The sequence below is a fragment of the Orycteropus afer genome, unplaced genomic scaffold (genome assembly GCF_000298275.1).
Source record: "Orycteropus afer afer isolate SDZICR_OR568_19922 unplaced genomic scaffold, OryAfe1.0 scaffold00068, whole genome shotgun sequence".
Lineage (NCBI taxonomy): Eukaryota > Metazoa > Chordata > Mammalia > Tubulidentata > Orycteropodidae > Orycteropus > Orycteropus afer.
Genome location: NW_006921655.1, coordinates 11,486,913 through 11,504,834, shown reverse-complemented (window position 1 = coordinate 11,504,834; position 17,922 = coordinate 11,486,913). Strand labels below are relative to the sequence as shown.

At 40.6% G+C, this 17,922-nt stretch overlaps 1 protein-coding gene across 1 annotated transcript in view; it reads right to left on the bottom strand.

Annotated features, from left to right (window-relative positions):
* RYR3 (ryanodine receptor 3) overlaps positions 1–17,922 on the bottom strand; it is a 585,899-nt gene that overhangs the window by 265,497 nt on the left and 302,480 nt on the right. Inside the window, exons 33-37 of the mRNA XM_007940521.1 lie at positions 17,719–17,805; positions 17,092–17,318; positions 14,796–15,597; positions 12,091–12,291; positions 662–764 (exon numbers count right to left, since the gene is read on the bottom strand). Of these exons, the coding sequence (XP_007938712.1) occupies positions 662–764; positions 12,091–12,291; positions 14,796–15,597; positions 17,092–17,318; positions 17,719–17,805 (1,420 nt within the window). The remainder of the gene's footprint in view (positions 1–661; positions 765–12,090; positions 12,292–14,795; positions 15,598–17,091; positions 17,319–17,718; positions 17,806–17,922) is intronic.

Sequence of the window (17,922 nt, the reverse complement as noted above, 5' to 3'; positions counted from 1 at the left end):
TCAATCGAAGATTAACTACAAGTGGTGCACATGCTGATAACCACTTAAAAACAGCAGATATCTATAGAAATAGGGATTACTGGCTTAGAGTCATTAATGGCAGACATTAAAATAAGTATGTAATTTTAATAGCTAAAAAATGAAAGGATTGCCTCAGGTGGGAGCAGAGTCTCAGGTACCTAACTTCAAGTAAATTGTGGATGACTTATACAGGAAAAATTATTTTTCTTTCTTCAGAGACCTATTTCCTTCTTTGTATCTCAGCAAATCTTGTTCTTCACAGAAGGCATTTCAATCATATATTCTGTGAGAGATATTTCTTATGTGGTCTATGTAAGTAGTTTGGAAATAACCACTTTTTGAACAATTAGTGTTCTAAACCCACTGCTGTCGAGTCATATCTGACTCACAGCGACCCCTCCTTGGGTTTCCAAGGTGGTATCACTATGGAAGTAGATTGCCCAACCTTCCTTCTGAGGAGTGGCTGGTGGGTTTGAACCACCAGTCTTCTGGTTAGCAGTCATATGCCTTAGGCACTACGCTACCAGAGCTCCTAATTAGCGTTCTAGTTATTGGAAATATAAAATAACCCCTTCCCCCTTCTAATGAAGAAATAAGGAATAGACTTTTCATTGATAAAGCCTTTTTCTTGGAAGCCTACCACAGTGAAGGAGAAGATCCTCATGGAAGTCATAGAGCTCCTCCCGGATCTCCTCTGGACAGGGGCAGTTCTCTCCCAGTTGAAAGTTAACAAGCATATTGATCTTTAAGGGACAAAAGAAGAATGGTGTTATGGATTGAATTGTGTCCCCAAAAAATTAAGTGCCAACTTGGCTAGGCCAAATTCTCAGTATTATATAATTATGTTCCATTTTGTGATGAGATGTAATTATCCTAAGTGCTGTTAATCCTAAACTCTACGATGTTAATGAGGCAGGATTACAAGCAGTTATGCTAATTAAATATATTTTACAGGATCAGGTTATAATTGATCTCTTCCAAGATATAAAAGTGATTAAACAAGTGACCACAGATTGGAGGAACCTCCTACCACCAAGAAAGAAGAGCCAGTTCTGGTAAGACGGCTGAATAGGCAGACAAACTACACAGACACTTGTCAACAAAGAAAACGGGAACCAGTTAACACAGATAGAGAAGATAATCCTAGAGCCTTGAACTTTGAAAGGAAGGATACAGAAGTGGACTAAATTCCAACTAGTAGAAGCTGCATGGAAACATCAAAAAAGGAGACATATGGAGCTGTGATCTGACAGTGATCCTGACAGCATGGACAGCTTGGATATTGCTATGTGGTGTTAACGGACCTAAGAATTAACCTAAAACTTGGCCCTGCTAGCCAGGGGCTGCAGGGAGGACTACACTGGTGGCCGGTGAATAGAAGTGAAGAGGGAGATGGGTTGAGCTGTGGACTATTGCCTGTCTGGAGGGTGTAGCCATTTTGAATGTTTACAAGTGGTTCAACCATTTTGGATATTTAAAGTGATAACCTTCTCTTAGATTCTAGAGATTTAAGATTAGGCTCCATTTGCCAGGGACCACAAGGACATTCTGGACATGAACAACTGGAAAGGTGCAATAGTCTCCTTGTTACTCTTAAACCCACACCCTCTTGGTGAATGGAGGTGTGGCAGTCACTCAGTCCTACCATCTTCTGTGCTGGCAGGAATTCCATCTCAGTCTGTGTGCTCAGACGGAGCCTGGGTGCCCTGCCCAGATATTTATTTATTATTTATTTATTTTTAGTTTGTTTTTGTCTGCTTAAAAATTATTAGTAGTAGTAGTATTCTTTTTTTTCGCTCTCATTCTTTTTATTTTATTCATTATTCTTCCCTTCCCAGGTTCTAGTTTTCAGCTTTTTCTCTCTTCCCTGTTACTGGTTCCCACTTTTTTGTTCCTTGTGGTTAACCCCCATTCCTTGTTTTTCTTTTTGCATTTTCCCCATTTTTTCTTCATTGTACTCCCACTCTACCTCTTTTCCCTTATTGCCCCCTCCCCAGATATTGCGGCTTATTTATTTATTTTTTTGTGATTGTTTCTGTATGTTTATGTGGTGTTTTTTTTGTCCACTTGCTTTTACTTTTTTGATGGTTTTTTGACTGTTTTTGTCTAACTGAGTGGGAGACAATAACCATGCCCATATGACACAACCACACACCCACACCCTGCAGCTCCAGTTACTAAGTGAGGGCCACTACTTTCTTCTCCACCAACTGGTCAACGATATACAATCAATCCTACTCCAACTATTCCAGAACATAGAAAAGGATGTAATCCTCCAAAATTCATTTTATAAAGCAAGCATAACCTTGATACCAAAACCAGGCAAAGACATCACTAAAAAGGAAAACTACAGTCCAATATCCCTCATGAATATAGATGCAAAAATCTTCAACAAGATCCTAGCCAACAGACTCCAACAACATATCAAAAATAATTCATTATGACCAAATGGGATTCCTATCAGGTATCAAAGGATCATTCAGCATCAGATCGATGTCATCCATCACATAAATAAAACAAAGGAAAAGAACCACATGATCTTATCAATCGATGCAGAAAAGACATTCAATAAAATCCAACACCCATTCCTGACAAAGACTCTCAGCAAAATAGGAATAGAAGAGGTATTCCTCAACACAATAAAGGGCATATATGCAAAACAAACACCCAACATTATCATCAATGGAGAGAGACTGAAACCATTCCTCTTGTGAATCGGAACCACACAAGGATGCCCTCTATCACGACTTCTATTCAACACTGTATTGGAAGTCCTAGCCAGGGCAATAAGGCAAGAAAGGTAAGAAAAGAAGTCAAATTGGTAAGGAAGAAGTCAAGCTATCCCTATTTGCTGATAATATGATCCTATACCTAGAAAACCCAAGACATTCAGTAGAAAATTTACTGGAACTAATTGAGATTAAGCATCATGGCAGGATACAAGATCAACATCCAAAAAACAGCCAGATTCCTCTATAACAGCAAAGAGATTGCTGAAAAAGAAATAAGGAAATCAATACCATTTACAATAGCTACCCCCCAAAATAAAATACTTGGGAATAAATCTTACCAGGGACACAAAAGACCTGTGCAAAGAAAACTATTAAAGATTATTTCAAGAAACCATAAGAGATCCACATAAATGGAATAACATACTATGCTTGTGGATATGAAGATTGAACACTGTGAAAATGTCAATACTACCCAAAGCAATCTATACATTCAATGCAATCCCCATCTAGATTTGATCAACATTCTTTAAGGACATGGAAAAACCAATCACTAACTTTATATGGAAAGGAAAGAGATCTCAGATAAGCAAAGCACTATTGAAGAACAAGAACAAAGTAGGTCTCACACTTGCAGATTTCAAAACCTACTATACAGTCACAGTAGTCAAAACTGCCTGGTATTGGTATAATGACAGACACATGGAGCAATGGAATAGAATTGAGAACCCAGAAATAGATCCATTGACCTATGGTTAGCTGATCTTTGACAAAGGGTGGAAATCCATTAAATGAGAAAAAGACCGTCTATTTAACAAATGGTGCTGGAAAATCAGATATCCATTTGCAGAAAAATGAAACAAGATCTGTACCTCACACCATATGCAAAAACTAACTCCAGATGGATCAAAGACTTAAGTGTGAAACCTAAAACTACAAAGTTCCTCAAAGAAAAACTAGGGGCAAATTTAGAGGCCCTAATACATGCATAAATAGGCTATCAAGCATAACCCAAAATGCACAAACAGCAGAAGATAAACTAGATGAATGGGACCTTCTAAAAATTAAATTTTTATGTGCTTCCAAAGATTTCTGCAAAAGAGTCAAAAGAGAACCTACAGATTGGGAAAAAATATGCGGCAGTGACTTATCTGACAAGGGACTTCTCTCTAAAATTTATAGAAAACTCCAACATCTCAACAAAAAAACAAAAAATACAATTAAAAAATGGGCAGAGGACACAAATAGACACTTCACCAGAGAGGATATTCAGGTGACCAACAAATATATGAAGAAATGCTCATGATCATTAGCTATTCCAAACTCAAAACCAAACTGACAACCATCAAGTTGAATCTGACTCATAGTGACCCCTTCTCCCTGGGTTTCCAAGGTGGTATCACTATGGATGTAGATTGCCCAACCTCCTTCCAAGGAGTGGCTGGTGGGTTTGAGCTGCCAGCCTTCTGGTTAGCAGTCAAATGCCTTTAGGCACTATGCCACCAGAGCTCCCATTAGAGAGACGCAAATCAAAACAATGAGATACCATCTTGGCCCAGCACCAGTAGCAAAATTCAACAAGAGAGAAATAACAAATGCTGGTGAGGATGTGGAGAGATTGGGACTCTCATATGCTGCTGGTGGGACTGTCAAATGATACAACCACTGTAGAAAGCAGTATGGTAATTCCTTAAAAAGCTGGAATTAGAAACACCATTTGATCCAGCAATGCCATTACTAGATATATATCCTAAAGAAGTGAGAGCCAGGGCAAGAACAGATATATGCACACTCGTGTTCATTGCAGCACTATTTACAACAGCCAAAAGATAGAAATAACTTAGGTGCCCAGCAACAGAAGAATGGATAACCAAACTATGGTACACACACACAATGGAATACTATGCAATCCTAAAGAATAATGCAGAATCGGCAAAACACTGCATAACGTGGATGAAGTTGAAGGACATTATTCTGAGTGAAATAAGTCAATCACAAACTCACAACTACCCCTCCTTGGGTTTCCAAGGTGGTATCTCTATGGAAGTAGATTGCCTAGTCTTCTTTCCGAGGAGTGGCTGGTGGGTTTGAACTGCCAACCTTCTGGTTAGCAGTCAAATGCCTTAGGCACCATTCTGCCAGAGCTCCTAAATACTGTATTAGTCCCATTATCATAAAACATTAAGGAAAAGTTTACATATGGAAGGAAATTTTCCATGTTGGTTACAAGAGGTGGGAGGGGAAGGGAGGGAATACTGTTAGATAAGTAGAGACAAGTATTGATTTGGGCAAAGAGAAGGGCAATGTACCACATGTGAGCTATCAACACAGTGGCATCGAGGAAGAGGAAGACATGGAGAGGTGCATGGGAGGTACAGACAACAAAGACGAGCCCTTTTGCACATACAGTACTGCACTGCCAGTGAAGACAAACACTGATATAAGAGTGGATAGATAGGTAGACAGGCTGAGCTATTAGTTATGTCTATGCAGGGCAGAGTGTGCCCAAGACCATGTATAGGGTTGGCAATGTTTCTACAACTCTATCTGTATGTTCTGTAAGAATTCATGATGGGTCTGGTCTCTCCTCATCCAGAGCAAAGAAGAATGAAGAAAACCAAAGACACATGGAAACAATTAGTCCAAGTAACTGGTACAGCACGTGGTCCTCAGTCTATACAACTAACTATGAGACCAGAAGAACTAGATGATGCCCAGCTACCACTGCCAACTACTTGGAGGGGGATCTACAAAGGAGATCCATGATAGAGTGGGAGTACAATGTGGAACTCAAAAAAAAAAAAAAAAAGGACCAGGTTTGCTGGTCTGATAGAGCCTGGTTGAACCCCTCAGAGTATGCCCCTAGCTGCCCTTCAGCTCTGGAATTGAACCCACTTCTGTGGCTTCCAAACAAACAAAAGACAGGCATATGAGCTGAACATTAGGTAGATACACTTGCTTGGTGCCCAGTATCTCCCTCTAGTTTCTCCCAATTGTGATGCACATGTCCACCTTCTGCCTGCTCTACTATTGTACTTTGAAAGCAGGTAGCTTGTCTTCTAGCATCACAGATGAAGAGTAATTTGGACTTGGAGTTTACTAAAGACTTTTAGGATGACAGGATTGAGTGTGTTTTACATGTGGCAAGGACATGAATTTTGGGGGGCCAAAGAGTACAACATTATGGATCAAATTGTGCACCCCCCCATTTATATGTCAACTTGGCTAAACCATGATTCTCAGTATTATGTAATTATTCTCTGTTTTGTGATCTATTTTCTTATATGTTGTAAATCTTAACTTTTATGATGTTAATGAAGCTAGAGTACAGGCAGTTGTTAATGAGGCAAGATATAATCTACAGGATTAGGTTATATCTTGAGTCAACCTCTCTTGAGATATAAAAGAGATTAAGTAAGTGAGCAAAGATTAAAGGAACATCCTACCATCAAGAAAGAAGAGCTGCAAGTAGAGCACATCATTTGAACTGGGGTTCTTGGGTTGAGGACCTGTTAGACCTAGGAGAAGATAGATTCCAACATACATGGAGATCTCCAAGGAAAGTCAAGCACACAGATGTTGAAAGGAGACAAGGAAATTCCCCAAGAGCTGACAGAGAGGGAGAAAGTCTTGCCCTAGAGCTGGTGCCTTGAATTTGAACTTTTAGCTGCCTCAACTGTGAGAGAATAAATTTGTTTGTTAAAGCCATCCACTTAGTAGTTCTGTTATAGCAGCACTAGATAAGTAAGACAAATAGCTAGTAAGTTCTCAGTATTGGTCAAGAGAAGTCACACATTGCCTCATCCAGGGCCTGGACACTTGACATTGTTTTCAAATTCTATTTAATTAAAAAAAAAATTTAAAAGATGGTTAATCTTTTTAAAAACAGTGATAATAGTGTTAAAAATATTTAAACGAAACTCAAAATCATTTGGAAAAAAAAGAAAAGGGAGCAGGTTTGTTGGTCTGACAGAGCGTGGGGGAACCACTGAGACTATGGCCCCTAGCTGCCCTTCAGCTCTGGAATTGAACCCATACCTGCAGTTTCCAGCCAAACAAAAGACAGGCATATGAGGTGAACATTTACACTAGGTAGATACACTCCTTTGAGAGAACAATCATGGGAGAATAGAAGGGCTGTGTTTGCACAGGGACAAAGCTTAGGGGGCCGGAGTACATGGAGGGAAGGACACAGGGAAGAGGTAACTACGGGGAGGAAGTGGAAGGGGAGTTGTTGCATTGTGATAAATTGTAGTCATGAGACAAAGTGTATGTGAACTGATGTATGGAAAATGAATTTGCTCTGTAAACTTTCAACCAAATCACAATAATAATAATAAAAAGATGCTCACCATTTAAAAGTAGTCATCACTTTTTTTCTGATTAAAAGAAATAATTTATTAATTATATAAAATGTGGAGAAAAGTTATTGTGATCCCAAAGATAACGACCATTACAATTTTAGTATATTTCAATCTTTATGTTCACACATACACATCATACTCTAGATAAAATTTTTAAAACCATCTTTTTACAACAACTTACCTTGAGCATTTTCTTATTTTCTTACCCTCATTTTGAATAGCTTCATTGCGACCCCTCCTTGGGTTTCTGAGGTGGTATCTCTTTGGAAGTAGATTGCCCAATATTCCTTCCGAGGAGTGGCTAGTGAATTTGAACTACCAGCCTTCTGGTTAGCAGTCAAATGCCTTAGGCGCCATGCCACCAGAGCTCCCCTCATTACATCATATAAGTAATTATTTATGTAAAATTTGTGAAAAATTAATTCTTTGTTATAGTCCATTTTTACCCTGATTTTTAATAGCTGCATAGCATTCCATCACACAGATAAATAATAACTTAGGTAAAATTATGAATACTCCATAGATTTAGGGCTGAAAGTTTTTCCATTTTTTATCATTTAAATATAGTGAACTTTTACAGAATTTTTGTTTGCATCTGTGATAATTTTCTTAGGAAAATACATAGAAGTAAAATGACTGGACCAAAAGGTTTGTACAGTTTAATGGCTTCTGTTATAAACTGCCAAATCACCCTCTAGAAAGCTCCTAACATTTGCATTATTACTAAAATTTATGTAAGAGTGTGTATTACTTTACCATCTCCATTACAGTAATGAGAGATGAGAGTTAACACATTTTCAAATATTTTCCCATTCAATGGGTAAAAAAATGTCTTATCACTGTTGCTTTAATTTGCATTTAATTGGTGAGGTTGTACTTTGGTTTTCTTTTATGAAATTTCTGTCAATGTTCTTTTTCTACTTTTCTATTGGATATTTATCCTGAGCTCTGGTGGCACAATGCCTAAGGCATTTGACTGTTAACCAGAAGGCTGGTGGGTTTCCCACCAGCCACTCCTTGGAAGGAAGATTGGGCAGTCTACTTCTATAAAAAAACTGCCTTGGAAACCAAAGGAGAGGTCACTATGAGTCAAATCGACTTGAAGGCAGTTTTTTTTTTTGTATATCTTTAGAGCATTGTTGTTGTTGTTATGTGCCAGTGAGTCAGACTGAACTCATAGTGACCCCTCTTTGGGTTTCTGAGGCAGTATCACTATGGAAGTAGATTGCTCCATCTTCCTTCAGAGGAGTGGCTGGTGGGTTTGAAACGCCAGCCTTCTGCTTAGCAGTCAAGTGCCTTAGGCACTATGCTACCAGAGCTCCCTCTAGAGTACTAACACTCTCTAACACTTTTTAATACATATTTTAACTTTATTTCCCCATTTTTAGAGAGGTTTTGTTTATAGGTTTTGTTTCCCCTGACATGAAGGTTTATTATTTTGCAGTTCTCTATCATTCTTGTCCTTTATGATTTTGTCCCAGAAATTCATAGCTGCTTTTGCGTCATGGACCCCTCTAATAGACTGGTAAAACCCATGATTGCTTCTCAGATTAATATTTTACATATGTACATTAAAATAAATAGGATTAGAAAGGAAAAATACTGAAATCTAGTTACCAAAATCATAATAAACAAATTTGTGATGTGGTAGCATATAAAAGATCTCTGGTGGTGCAGAAGTTAAGGCAATTGCCTGCTAACCAAAAGGTTGGTGGTTTGAACCCACCAGCTGCTGGGTGAAGATAGATGAAGCAGTCGAAGTCCCCCATATCCTTCAATACCATTAAATTTTAAATTACATAGTGACGGAATGGACAGGTTTCACCCAGAGTGATTTAGTAGTCTAGGAGGGTTGGCTGATGAAAGGCTGAGTTTCACAGCAGTGAGTGTCCCGTCTTTCATTTTATTCCTGGAGCAGCAACAGCAGCATATGGAAGCTTGTTAAAAATGCAAACTTGTGTGCTCCTCTCTAGAATAATGAATAAGAAACTACAGGGGAAATCTGTGTTTTATTAAGCCTTTCATATGATTCTGATGCCTGCTCAAATTTGAGAGTAATTATAACAGAATTTCTTGAGTTACAGACTTCTGAAATGATTACTCAGAGGGCTGCTTAAAAGATTAAGTGTTGCCAGGCTCTGGGGATGACAGAAGAGGTATGAGGCAAGATGGGGAAAGAAAGGGCAGGAGCCAGCATTGCCCTTCCATGAGCAAGGAGCATAAGTCACGTCCATAAGGACCAGTGTTAGAGGGACAACCTGAGTCCTAGTGGGGTTCAGGAGATGCCAGAAAGCATGCATCAACTCTATTTACTGGATCAGTGACAGAGAGTCATAGACAATGGCATGAAACAAATGCAAACACTAATACTAATGATAGCTCTTAACCAGTTAACACCCAGTTGACCCCAACACATGATGATTCCATGTGTGCAGAGTAGAACTGCTCCACAGGGTTTCCAAGGCAGACCTCTAGGCTTGCCTTCCAAGGTGCCTCTAAACCAAAACCAACCAAACTCACTGCTGTCAAGTTGGATGGGTGGGTTCAAATTACCAACCTTTGGGTTAGAGTCAAGTGTGTGACTGTTTTTTAAGCTATACAACAGGCATTGGTGCTAAGTACTCTAAATGAAAGCTTCAGAAGAACTCTGGGAGGGAGATACAAACTTTATCCACATTTCACAGATGAAGGAACTGAGACGTAGAGTAGTAATGTGTCTAATACCATACAGCGAGCACAAGGGGAGCTAGAATGTGAGCCTTGCAGTCTGAAGGAAATGATGATGCTCTACTCACCACATCATTCTGCCTTCCAATCATTCACAAAAGAAAGATTCAGCACTTGCCCAGCAAAATGAGGAAGATGACATTTATACCTGTTGCCAGGATAAAAGCAGCCTGACAACATCTGTAAAGCCTTTAAAAGTAATTCTTGCAAGGCAACTGTGGACGCCATGGTCTTTTTTAAAATTTTCTATTTATTATTTATTTTTATTGTGATTTGGGTGAAAATTTACGTAGCAAATTCACTTTCCATACAGCAGTTCACATACACTTTGTCTCATGACATTGACTACAATTTTCCACAATGCAACAGCTCTCTTTCTACTTCTTACCCATAGTTAACTCTTCCCTGTGTCCTTCCCTCCATGCACTCCTGCCCCCTGAGCTATGTCCCTGTGCATACACAGCTCTTCTATTCTCCCATGATTGTTCTCTTCAAGGAGTTTATCTAGCTAGTGTAAATGTTTACCTCATATGCCTGTCTTTTATTTGGCTGGAGGCCACAGAAGTGAGTTCAATTCCAGAGCTGAAGAGCAGCTAGGGGCCATAGGCTCAGTGGTTCCACCAGCCTCTATCAGACCAGCAAATCTGGTCCCGTTTTTTTTTTTTTTCCCCAAATGATTTTGAGTTTTGTTTCACATTGTTCTCCCACTGTTATCCAGGATCTCCTACAGAGATCCCCCTCTGAGTGGTTGACACTGGCAGCCGGGCACCATCTAGTTCTTCTGATCTCATAGTCATACAGGCTGAGGACCGCATGGTGTACCAGTCACTTGGACTAATTGTTTCCATGCATCTTTGGTTTTCTTCATTCTTCTTTGCTCTGGACAAGGAGACACCCATCACTGCATCTAGATGGCCACTTGCAAGCTTATAAGATCCCAGTTGCTACTTGCCAAAGTAGGAGGTGGAACAATGTTTTGTGTAGTGTATTATGCTAATTGAGCTTGATGTCTCCTGTGACTATGGTCCCGAGCCCACAGCTCACTCCCTCTGGGTAGCTGGCTGTGCCCAAGAAGTGACTACAACCTTGTTCATTGTCAGCTCTACCATACACCTGGGCACCATAGTTTTACTGCATTATCCTCGGCTCAGCATAACAAATGATCTACTCCCATCAATCCAAAGGCCTTATTTCACCTCCAGCAAAGAGATGATAAGCTTTGCCTGCTCTCTAAGCAAGACCAGTACCATTCAAGTGAATCTTTTAAAAGTCAAGACATGTGCTTCATTTTTTTAAGCTGATATAAGTATCTATCACTCATAAAAGAGCCTAGGAAAGTAATTGGACCAAGATATGGTTATGCTATTAATATAAAATAGTGGTAATTATGCTGTCAACAATTTATGGATAGGCTGTTTATTAAATATATATAAGATGCAAAGGCCTGGTTTCAGAGACAGAAAACTCATCTCGTCACTGAAAGAAGTAACTACTCTTTTAAATTCTTAGGAAGCAGTGCTCAACCGCCTTCAGGGTACAAGCATGCAGTGGGCATAAATGGAAACTATTCTCTCCAAGGTGTCACCCCCTCAGAAGTTTCTCACCAGGATTTTTTTTCACTCTTTTCAAAGTACCCTTCTCAATGGGTAAGTGGGGGAGTAGAAAGCACAAATACAACATTTCACAGAAGATAGCTCACTTGCTGAACCCTGTTCTCCAGGCTTCGTGGGGTTGGGATAGCTTTGTGAGACAATCCTGGACACTTGGCAAAGGGTCTGGACACATTCATTATGTGAGGAAGTTTGTGCACTAACTCTTACAAGTCAGGACAAGGTGACCATATTCTGCTTATCTCTGATAGACAGGTAGTAACTTCTGCAAGGGCTGGATAGAAATGCTTCTAGGTGATGGATCCTTGAGGTGAAAACTGACAGTGATGTGGTTTTTGATTTGGTGGTATGGGCAGAGGCAGAAGTGGGCAAGGGAAGGAAGGAAGACCTGCCCTATGTACAGTTTAGAAAGGGTATTTCTCCACCCAAGACACTAGTCTATTCTTCCTCATTGTCATTAGCATAGAGACTAATCCATATCAGATTACAACCATCTCCTGGTGTTCTGGTGGATCTTTTAATTTTCCACAGCCCCTGTGGCTTTCCCAGACACTTAACAGTTTCATGAACCCTGACTCTGTGGGTTTCAAGTTCTTCCATAGGAATCAGGTAGAGGTTCAGGAAGGGGCTCTCATTCACCTGCTCCTGTGGAGGTGAGCGGAACTCCCTGGTCTTCCGGGCTGTCAGGGCTGCAGACATGTTCAGGGCCTGCATAAGTTCATCATAGCGGAACTTCTGGTTTGACTGCAGCTTGGAGACAAAAATGTCACCAAACGCCACAATGGCCTCCACTCGGTGCTGCAGCTCACAGTCACAGAGATAGCTGAGGAGCTCACACATCTGCAACAATATACATGTGTATATATTAACACTATCTTGAACATTGGTCAAGGAGCTCAGGTTGCACAGTAGTTAAATCACTCTGCTGTAAACCTAAAGTTCAGTGGTTCAAACTCACCAGCTGCTCTACAGAAGAAAGATGTGGCAGTCTGTTTCCATAAAGATTCTTACCTTTGAAAACCATATGGGACAGTTCTATTTTATCCTATACAGTTGCTATGAGTTGAAATTGACCCAACAGCAACAGGTTTGGTTTTTGGTACATTGGTAAGGTAGCTATCATCCCCAATTCATAGAAGGTAACACTGAGACTTAGATATCTGAGTAACTTGTCTAGTGTTACTTAACTATACAGATGTCTATTAACCACGAAGACGCTACTTGACTCTAAGTCAGGCTGAATCCAGAGAACAGCTCTTCATCACTTACCCCAGGGGAGCAACAGGAAAAGCAGCTCACTAAAGACAGAGTCAATCTGCTTGTGGAGAGAGAAGAGCATTTCCAAGAATGTGTTTTCCCAGCTGTAAACTCAGTACAAAACAACCACTGAATGGCACATGCCAATACTCTCTTCCTAGTCTGGGATAATGGAAAATAGAACCTTGTTTCCTTCCTCATATTTCTTTGTTTTTGCTTATCTGATTATCTGTGATCATCAGTTCTTCAGGATTGCTATCATTTCCAATCTTAGCACTACTGTAATTAGACTAAGGACAATAATAATGATAACTTCCTGAGCACTACTTGTCAGACTGTCTGAGACATTTGTCATATCTTATCTCCTTTAATGCTCAGGGCATTCCTGATATTTTTATTAAAGCAGAAGTTCTAATCATCTGCCTCTGCTTAGCTAACTCAAGGGATGAATGGGCCACTTCACTCTGTGCACAGACAATGGATGCCTCTCACAGGTGGAATGCTCTCATCTATAAGCACCACACCAGAACCAAACCCAGTGCCACTAAATCGATTCTAACTCAAAGAGACCCTAAAGGATAGTGTAGAACTGCTCCCATAGGGTTTCCAAGGCTGTAAATCTTTATGGAAGCAGATTGCCTCATTTTTCCCCAGTGGAGCAGCTGGTGTATTTGGACAACCAACTATTTGGTTTGCAGCCAAATACTTTAACCACCTTGCCACCAGAGCTCCCCCAGGAGCACTCTCTCTAGTGTATCTATATATCTCTGCTCCCATCAGATGAACTAGGACCCAGAGTTTATGCCTGTCATGCCTATTAGATCATTTAATCATGTATCATGTAAAACCATGAAATATGAAAACTAAGTTGAATGAATAGTGAATGTCTGTAAAAGTTTTTTTTTTTTTTTAAATACTACAATTGGGTGTGAGTTATATAACTACCGAAAATTTGGGAAAAATCATAAAATCGACACATTTCACACTCATGTTGCTTTATAAGTACCTTTATATGAGCAGTCTATTTAAAAGACACCCAAGCTACCAATTGTAGATGGTGCTTTACAGGAATCATTATGCAAAAAAGGACTCTAAGTGCCAGTGGACTCACATCAAAGAAAATAGCACAGTGATATGGTTTAAGTAAATTGTTTAACATCTATATGTAAAATTTAATTCGCTTTTCCTTCTATACTCAACTTTTTGATTAACCAACTAGCCATCAATCCCATTATATCAGATAAGGGAGTTGCTACCATTTATTACATTATAATAAAAATTATGATAAAATATATTTAATATATTTTATAAAAGTATATTTTATTTTATTTTATCATCCTCATTTTACAAATAATAAAGCTTAGCCTTTGATAGGTACCAATTTAGACATGTTCCTATAACTATTAAGTGGCCAAGGAGCCCAGAGCTTGGGCTTTCTCTACTGGGATAGACTGTTCATTCATTTTCATTTATGCTTTATAAGTGCCCAGAAGACAAATGCTATCACTGATGCTAGCTCACATCTGGAAAGACTATATTTTAGAAAACAGTGAGGCTTTCTAGGTGGTACTGGGAGTGGTGGTGGCTGTGAACATAGCTGCTGTCCTTAGCTCAGATGGCAGTTTATTTTAATGCTAGCACAACAAGTGTAGACTTGTTAGCTGGATGATAAGACCATGGTGATGAATACAATCACCCAATAAGCCAGTTACTTTTGGTTGACTCCACAGCCAAAGGCTTCTCCCCCTTCTCTAGAAAGCTATCTCACAAATGAGCACCTTGATCCTCAAAGGGAAAGAGATAAGATCAAGGTAAACCCTAAGTACAACCAGAAAAACAATTCTAAAGCATGTGCTTTATTGACAACAGTTAGTATTTTCATCTTGGGATGGGGAGAGTTAAAGAGTACATTCATGTCAGAAACACGTTATCTACTGGTGGCAGACATCTCTCTCTCTAGGCATCTCTGATGCACTCTTTCAGCAGCCAGTATAGACTAGTGCCCACATTCCCAGCCTCATCTCTAGGCTGCACTGTCTCCCTCCCAGGTTCTTTCCAAGGGTATGATTTCTACTGCCATGAATTACCTGAAGTTTGACGGACTCAGGTAACCGAGTCTGCAATAAACCTTTGAATGGAGCCTGGGCCTCCTTGTTGGCCTTTTCCCCAGCCTCCACTGCCTTCTCCTCCACCTGGGTCACTTCTTCTTTTCCTGCTCCTTCCTCTGTACCCCTACTGTGCTCCCCAAATACGGAAGGATCAATCAGCAGAAGGATCTGCTGTACGTCGTCATCATCAAATACTCCCATGACCAGTAGGGTTCCAATGAGTTTCAGCACAGGCACAAACTGGAACTCCACAGAGCCCCCAACAGGGTCACGGATGTGAGCCCCACTGCACTGCACGGCCTCTGTCAGCATGCTCAATGCCTTTGTCTTGAGAATATCCAGGGGAATCTCAGGGCTCTGTTTCTGGTGCTCCTCACTGGTCAAAACAAAGCAAGGAGTGGAGAACCTGAACCCTGGCTTAAGGCATGTCCTCAGGCCCACCCCAGGCAGTCCATGCCTCTTAGACTCATCTGGGTATAAGCAAATTTTCCTGGTGGTACTTGTAATGGGAATGATGTACTCATTCTTCATCATCAGCTTCCTTTCCTTAGCATGGGCCAAGTGGATGCTGATGAGTAGGTCATAGAACCCAGATCGAAGGAGACCAGGGAGATATTTGTTGTCAATGGTGTAGAAGAGCTGAGAGAGGTCTACATGGCTGCACAGGGCGTAGGCTACTCGGTTGTTTCCCAGGGCACACACAGCACTGTAGAGTCTCAGTGTGTGGTAATGGAACTGCATCAAGTCCTCCTGCTCGCAAAGCTCCAGGATATCCACACACCTGAGGACAGCACAAACAGTCAGTCACTCTATGGGGAAAAGAATGCATCAGAATCCAGCAGAATTTTCTCTCTGAACCCCCTGGGATTTCACTCAATCCAACAAAGGTGGAACTCATAGGAAGGAGGAGTTTGCCACACATTCTCTTGCAGGTTATCATTATCTCAGCTCTGGTCTATAACCTAGTTCCTGATAATCTACCATTTCTCACTATGAGATTCTCAAAAGCCTATAGGATTTAAATGGTTTACCAAATCTAAAGTCCTTTTCATTGGGGAAATCAAAACCCCTAAAGTGAAAAACATTTCAGGTACATGGCAGAGGTGACTAGGCCCTCATATTTGTAGACTCAAGTGGAACCCCTGTTTCCTGATACGAAAGAACCCTTCAGAAGACATAGCCCATTGTCTTTTGTCAATCTACCACCACCATCATCTAAGTAACTTTAATCTACCATCATCCTTTGGCTTTTCCTTCTTCGAAAACAAACACACCTGCACTCTCGTGTCTAGACAGGAAACAATTTCCATTCTGATAAGTAATGGCATAAACCAATTCACATTTTCCTTCTTGATTTGAGAGCTCTATTTGCCTGTGTGTTGTTTGGCTTTGAATATTCAGGGCTTAGGCTCTCATCCTTGCACAGTTCTTCAATTTATTCAGTTCTTCCTGATCTTTACCCATCCCAGATCTGAGTCCCCTCCAAAACTGGTTTACTTAGCTAGGCTTCTGGTCTTCTCTGCTCCTTTCTTACACTAGCCTATCCTGCTGCTGTCCATGAGCCACTGGATATATAAATGGTAGCTCAGCAGGTGTTACCAGCCATTTTCTCCCTCATAACTCTAGTTTTTAGTCAAAAGATCCAGGTATAGAAATATCCACAACAATGAAATATGTTTAATACTTACTATGCACAGAAACCATACTAAGATGTTTTCTATACCATCTCACTTTCTCCTTTCAGCAACCACTTGGGAGGGCATTTCTCTCAATGTATATATAAGGAGGATGAATCTCTGAGTGGGTGAATAATTCACCCAAGGCCACACAGTCTGGAGGTGGTTGAGCTGGGACTGAACCTATGATCCAGACAATAATCCACTAACATCTCTTAACAGAGAGAGACCAGAAGCTTGATTCTTGGTTCTCTAAGTAAACAGGCATGCCTCATCCTTGCCCTTCTCATCAAAAATAATGTCTATTTTGGTCATTTGAGGTTTAATTTAAAAACATGGAGGAAATGCTCCCTGAGTCTAGGCACTAGGGGCTACAATGAAGGTCCTATAGCAGGCACATCATAATGAATTTCCTGCTGTAACTAAGTAATTAACAAAAGTAGAGAAGTAAAGACAGAAACTGAGATTTTTCATTCATTCACCTTGGTACTGAGTAAGGCTCTTGGCCAGTGAGGTTGCTCCTGGTTCCCTTGTGGGCTTGTCTGGCACTGCCTCACCTGCCTCCCAGGTCTGCCCTTCTTCTTTGGGCCCTCCAGTACCTGTTCTCCTCTGGGATGTGGAGTGCCATCATCTGTAGAGGCTCCAGGCACTGTACAACCCAGCCATGGCGCTCGCTCACCCGCTCGGTTTCCACCTTCAGGAAGCTGCTGGGCATGCGGCTCCAGAGCACGGGCTGGATGGTCTGGACGTCCAGCCGAGGTGGACACTGCGGGACTGGGTTCTTCTCTTCACTCTTAAATATGGTAGCTGACAGGGGCATTGCATTCTGCAGTAAGGCAGAAAGGCATCATATTAGAAAACATGTCAATACAGACATCCTCAGTTACTGGCCCATGATAACCAAAATGGCTACTGTAAATTAAAGAGAGAGAAATTATCCAGGGGACCTCAAATGGCTTTATCAGCATTAATTAGGAACTTGCAAAATAGGTTATATGAGGGTTAATTAATTATTCCATACTCAATAGAGGTGGGAGGAGAAGGAAATAAGAATACAAGTTCTGCCATCTGAATTTCACAGACAAGTGTAGGGGGCAGGAATACTAATCTGCAATTTGTATGAGAGGAAGAGGGATGTCCTTGCTTTCTAAGGCCTAGAATATTCACCCTAGGGTCAAGTCTGCCTTCTGGTGCCATGGCCTTTAGATGAGGGGACATATAAATACCTTCAGTTTCCCAAGCTCAAACTGAAACAAAGCAGTGCTTGTGGGCTGCAGGAAGACTGCTGGAAATACTTTGGTATTGGGTTCCACCTGGAAACCAAAAACAAATTGAGAAGTTTGCCCAGAGTTATAAAATCATAGCCGGCTAAGTCAGTGAGTGTTTTTTTTTTTTTTTTTTAATTAGGATTTGGGTGAAGATTTACAGAG